This window comes from Gossypium arboreum, chromosome 6, assembly GCF_025698485.1.
Source record: "Gossypium arboreum isolate Shixiya-1 chromosome 6, ASM2569848v2, whole genome shotgun sequence".
Taxonomy (NCBI): Eukaryota; Viridiplantae; Streptophyta; class Magnoliopsida; order Malvales; family Malvaceae; genus Gossypium; species Gossypium arboreum.
This window is the reverse complement of record NC_069075.1, coordinates 6,099,581-6,105,916: the sequence shown is the minus strand read 5'-3', so window position 1 is coordinate 6,105,916 and position 6,336 is coordinate 6,099,581. Positions and strand designations below refer to the sequence as shown.

The 6,336-nt window shown below is 32.5% G+C and overlaps 1 protein-coding gene across 2 annotated transcripts; it reads right to left on the bottom strand.

Annotated features, from left to right (window-relative positions):
* Positions 1-1,424: 1,424 nt before the first annotated feature.
* On the bottom strand, positions 1,425-5,066 carry LOC108485365 (uncharacterized). 2 transcript variants are annotated; one of them, XM_017789175.2, is made up of 7 exons: positions 4,799-5,066; positions 4,625-4,698; positions 4,329-4,448; positions 4,175-4,253; positions 3,417-3,503; positions 2,198-2,260; positions 1,425-1,798 (listed from the first exon to the last, which is right to left on the bottom strand). In XM_017789175.2, exons 2-7 carry the CDS (start codon positions 4,675-4,677, stop codon positions 1,721-1,723), a joined length of 480 nt encoding a protein of 159 aa, XP_017644664.1. In that variant the 5' UTR covers positions 4,678-4,698; positions 4,799-5,066; the 3' UTR covers positions 1,425-1,720. The 2 variants fall into 2 exon arrangements, with proteins under 2 accessions (XP_017644664.1, XP_017644663.1); XM_017789174.2 differs by having other exon boundaries at positions 4,625-4,706; positions 4,799-5,056.
* Between the last annotated feature and the right edge of the window lie 1,270 nt (positions 5,067-6,336).

The following is a 6,336-nucleotide window of genomic DNA, read 5'->3' as shown; positions in this document are numbered from 1 at the left end:
TGAAATAGGCTCAAGGACTAAAATGGAGTGCGCGTAAATGCACAAGGGCTGAAAGTGCCAATGTTCCCAACCCCCCGAAAAAGGCACTCAAGCGGGGACTAAATTGGAGTGGCGTGCAAAGTTTAGGGCAAAAATTAAAGAAATGGAATAGTATTAAATTAGAGGTGGTACAAATGGGAGGGACTGTCTGCGCAAATTCCCCTTTTAGGTGGAAATGTGCAATTCCAGCCTGTTGAGCAGGTCAACACGGGGGCTCCCACTTCCTTAATTGCATCACTTTAAATTTAATATAGCTTTTATTATACATTCATATTTTTTAAAGCTTTCAAAACCACTTTTCTAAGCAAAAAACCCCCCCGAAATTCCTTTCTTTTACTCCCCAAAATCCTCTTTTCACTAGGATTTCACAAACCCATCATCGCTGTCGTTCACCATGCCGAGCGGAGAGGAGGACTCGACGACGAGCCACAAGGTGGATCCGTAAGACTCTCTTCTTCTCTTTTTTTTTTTTTGCCCACTTTCGTTTAATAGATTTGTAAACAAAAATAAAAAGAAATAAAAGAAACTAAAGAACAAAATGAAAACCAAGAGAATAAGATCGAAATCAACCTTTTTTGTTTTTTTTTATTTCGAAAATCTTCGATACAAGAATGGGGATCCCTCATTTTACAATTTCTTTCGACCTCTATTTTAGCCAAAAAAATCAGATAGAATCCAAAATCCCCCTCCCATTTTAATGAACATAAGGCTTTTATATAGCCCAAAATCCAAAGAAAAAATACAAAGAATTTCATTTTTGGTGTTTTTCTTTCTGTCCTTTTTGTCTTCTTTTGCAGGCATAGAGTGGTGGAGGTAAGTGGGTGTCTGGTGGCAGACAACCGGTAGTGGCGGGCCAAGGTGGGGCGGCTAGGGTTCTTCTCCTCCTTTTTGCTGAAAATTGTTTAGGTTTAAATGAGCTTAGGGTTTTAGTTTGTTGGGCTAAATTGGGTTTGGTTAGGGTTGGTTTAAGTTGGGCCAAAATTGGGCCTCAACAGACTATTTTCCAAATGATTAATGACCAAATTTGACTGAAAAGTTGAGAGAACTAAATTTAGCTCAAAAAATAATAAGGATCAATTTGAAAAAAAAATGTTAACTTTTAAGGATCAAATTTGATATTTTCCAATAACTTTAGCCTTTCATTTTTCATATTGTTAATTGTGTTAGGTATGCTTGAAACTAATCACAACCTCTCCCAATTCTTAAATAGGAAAATAATGTACTTCAGCACACTCAAACCCACGTCTTGCTACATCGGCAACAATGCCAATGTCAATCGAATTAAGACTTAATCGAAATAATTTCAAAATTTATCATCACATTCCTTATAAAATGCTTAATACACCAAATGTATCAAACGATTTTAATTAGCACTTCCCCATATGTACCAAACTTTATAATGATATATATCATTATTAGCAATTACATTCCATTGAAACCTCAATCTCAAAATCCAAAAATATCAATTACCTCCTGAACATTGAAGGAGCGAAGCTTGTTAAAAATTTTCTATAACAAGAATAATCTAGTAAATTCTGCTTATCTATCAGCCAAACAAAAAAAAAAAAAAAAATCATTCCACCTAAATATACCGTACAGGATAATATAACATTGATAAATAATCTTTCATTCCCGTAATTCTATTACACAGATAATCTTATAGATCGATGTCAACTAGACTTTACTTTCGGTCTGATGTTTGAATCCCATGGCGCTTGAAGAATTCTCTAAATCCATAAGCACTGAGATCGTAATTGAACTGCATAATACCATAGATGTAACAATAGATATAGATAATATATCAAATAATAATAAATACAGAAGAGAATATTGCATCAACAGAACTTACAAAAATACACTTTTACCAGCATTTATGTACATTCATGATTGTGAAATTCTAAATAGTTGAGTTTCTGTACAGAAACCAAGTGACAGATGAATGAATCTAACAATGGTTAAGCATATAAGGGGTTTAATGTACAGAATGCCCACAAACCTAAAATATTAAAAGCACTGTATATGTAAAGCACAATGAATATCTGAAATTTGTGTTTGCATATGGAATCATATTGAGAAAAGCAAAGCAAAAAAAAAAAAAGTCAAGAACCAGCACCGATGATGCTAACAGATTTTAGGGGAAAATGGCTACAAAACTTACAGGTAGAACTTTTACGGAATATCTTGTGGTACTTGGATCGACAACCCTCCCCTGATCTGCTGCCTGCAATAGAATGTTCTTATTAAATACATCAAACATTCAGGATTAAGCTCTAATGTTATTACAAAAAGTAGACTCCAACATAAAACAGGGAACAAGTTATAGATTAAAACATATTTCACGCTTGTAAGATTCATTTGAATGCAGCTTGACTGCAGGTGAACTTATGGGAAAACAACGTAAATAATATAACTACTAAGCCATACAATCTCTCATAATTCTCCCTATCAGTGCACTTTGGATCGAAAGTGCCTATAGGCCACATGTTTAAGTTGCAGAAACAGCCATTCTGCAAAGCAGAAATAAAGCTGCAAAGCTGCATAGTTCATATACTTCCCAGAATCCAGAGAAGCATAGCGTATGCTTGAGCTTCTTTTTTATCTATCAGAACTCTCCCTCGAGATTTAACCGCTGAAAGTGATCAACTCCGTGGTTCCACAAAAAGTCTAATCTTGCTTATATTAACCAAACCCCACATTTTATTCAAACTGAAATATATATATATATATATGTTCACTAGCCACAACATGCAGCAGAGACTATTGTTTGTCATTAACACTAGCTAGCAGTTGTTTAGCCTTCTTTCTTTTGACTTTTAGTTATTTCCTACACCACCACACTGTCCCAAGTTTATACTTCATTTGTCTTGCAACAATACAGCCACAGAATACGTGGGAACTAGTTTTTCATTAATTCAGAAAAGAAAAGCAGTACTGGCTCATCTATTTCTTTCCTTTCCTTTTTATTTTTTTCACCTGACAAGTTATCTATACTGGTCATTCTCAGCGAGGCAGAAAAGCTAGTAAATTTTCATGCAAAACCTTTACAAGTAATGAGGTTTTTGCAGGAGTAAACCACAATGATTTGGCTACGTGCTCTAGTTCTTCAAAGGCCTACTTGTTAAGAAGCCATAACTGAATCAAAAGTAGCAAGATAGTAGAAAGTTCAATTGGCAAATATTCTTAAGGTTATTATAGTTTCAGCAACTATTACACTTCTGTATGTTAAACAAAAATCATACAATCCTTGAACAACCCCGAGCTAGTCAACTTTTAAGTTCGGGATGCTTTAATCAGTTAACAGCAAATGGTTACAACAGACCAAAGCAAGCAAATGGCGCGGTAGAGGGAGAAAATAGAAATAAAGAGAAGTTGCATACTTGCTCTGGACTATGAAATATTTCAATGAATGGGTATTCATTCTTCTGCCGTGTTATACAAAACCCTGGATATTTTGGGCACTCAACCTGCAAGAGAATAACACAAGAAACTAAGATGTGAGTGTAAAGAAAGAAAAAAGAAACTAAGCTATATAGTAAGTTAGCACAACTACCATCACCATATGACAGTAATCACTACCAAATTTAGGGGTTGTTATATGCTGCAATGGTAGTTTAGGTAGGTACATAAAAGCCTCTCCAATTTCATAAACCTCATTCCCCATCCCCAATGTTCAAATCCAAGGCCTCGAAGTTGAAAGTCATAGGATACCCGCGTAAGTTGGACAAGGGTTTATACTAAGAACAGCCAGTTTAAAGTGAAAATGCTAAAAGAATAGAAGCATGGTGAAGAGCCCCCTGTACAAGCAGCCAGATTGCATCTCAAAAAATGGTTAAATTAGTTTTTATACGTCAGATCAAAGAGCAAACTCGTCAAAATACAGAAATAACCATTTTCGTCTTTGAACTAATGTATAGGGGCTAATTTGCCCATTTTTTGAGTAGAGGGGCAAAATACATACAATGGCCTCCACGGTACTTTTACCATAGAAGCATATACTCTCATACTAGAATACACCCACTCTACAACATCGCTATGATGAGACTGTAAAAATGTATAAGTAATGACCTGTTTCATCATTTACACATTATCAGAAGAAGAAGAAGAAGAAGAAGAAGAAGAAGAAGAAGAAACATACGCGCATAAATTTAACATTCGGATAGAACTCAACAGCAGCTTCCTCCAGTACTTTGTCAAGATGCTTTGTGTAGTTCCCCCTGCAATATACATACAGGATGAGCTAGGGGAAGATACATACAATGGGTAAAAGGAAGGATTGGGTTTTATATTACCTGATAGTGAATGCAACAACAACGGGGTGACCTTGCTGAAGTAGCTGCACAAATTCACGCTCGGATTTGAAATGAATAACTCGTGATGGTCCAAGATCTTTAGGATAACCAGTATAATACCTTCAAATTTTAACAAGAAAATAAACATAAACATGAATGCTTTATCATACAACATTCATATTAATACCACAACATTCATATTAATACTACAATTTATCTGCTTAAAACTTGATAGAAAAAAAATCAAAAATTGAATTGAATTTGCAAGATCAAAGATAAATGAAAATTTATCTTACTTGCAAGATGAACGGAGATGAGTGATCATTCTATCAAAAAATGATTGCTCCATTTTTGGAAAGACAAGCTGAATCTGAGTCACTAAACCAGAAGCTAATTTTTTTTATACCAGAGACATAGAAGAGCTAAGAGAAAGCAATAGAAGAAAAGAAAGGCAGAAAAGTTATGCTAACCTGCGTTTTGGCTAATGGAGAAGAATGAAATGCTGTTGACTGGCCTGCAAATTGAAACAAAAAAATTTGGAGAAAATAATTTTGGGAAACTAGGAAAATAAACGAAAATGGTGGCTCTGCAAAAGGGTTTAGAGTTTGGGACAAATCAACATTTTAGTACCGCATTTGTCAATTTTTCTCAACTTAGTCCTTGACATTTTTTCACATTAATCCTTTAATTTTACATTTTTTTTTCTAGTTTTGATCTATGTGATAATGTTACATTGTGATATTGTTCCACCTAGAAGCCTGATTCCAACAAAAATTTCATGTTGAAGCCTGTTTTTTTAGCCAACTTGACCCGTTCCAAAAGTCTATTTTACTGTTCAAAAATTAATAAATTTATAAAAAAATATTTTTAATTGATATTTTACAATTAAATTTAAACTTAAAAATATTTTTTATTTATTTAAATTGAATTCAAATCAATTTCGCCCAACCCGAGACATAAATACCCTTTTTCAAGTCTGGCCCAATTTGGATTGGGTCTATTGGGCCATATGGGCTAGCTGGACATTAGATAGGTCTAGTGCCCCCAACGCATAAAAAAACTATAATTTTTAAAAAGTTTAGGTGAAAACATGGAAAAAAGGAAAAGGATTACATTAAAAAATTGTCAAGATTAAGGACTAAAAGTTATTTTATCCTTTTGAGTTTTGATTTGGGTAAGAGGATTAGTTAGATTTGATGATTTTATTTTAATTTGGTCTTTATTATTTTTATATTAGAATATATGAATTTTATGTTTATTAATTTATTAATGTTTTTTATGTAGAATCAAGAATATATTAATTTCATTTTTATTGGAATGTAACAAAATTTTTAAGATGAAATTATGTTTTTATGGTGTCATGAATTAATTTAAGAATGGGCATTTTATAATTATAAATATAATTGTTATATTTTTGATAAGTTATGTGAATTTGAAAAATTATACGCTCTCAATATGCATAGCCATCATGATCATGATGCTATTTGTTATATTTGTAATTATAATAAACGCAACGTGATTATAAATGTAATTTAAATCATTTTCAGTTCGTGGTACGACTTCCTTCAAAGATTAGATAATGAAAGAAAATGGGAGTATGAATTATAATATGATCTAATGGTGGAAGCCAATCCATTATTAGGGATGAGCATTTTATCGAATTGAGTGAAAATTTTTGAGTTGTTGAGTATTATCTATTTTCTTTCAAATCGAGTTTAGTGAAACAAAATTTTAAATTTTAGATAGAAATTAAATTAAATAATTTAATTAATTTTAGTATTATAATAACAATGTCTTTGAGGCTATCAAGTAATACAAATTTCTCAATAATTTATTTAATTGATTTTGATGTCTTAAATTTTAAATTTAAATATTGAAAAAATTAAAACATCCTGTAAGAGCATGAGCAAGTAAAAATTGTCAAAATTTTAATGATTTTTTTAGTTTCTACTGCTATTTCACTTTAATTCTTAATTTTTTTATCTAATCAATACTAAAAAAAGATAAA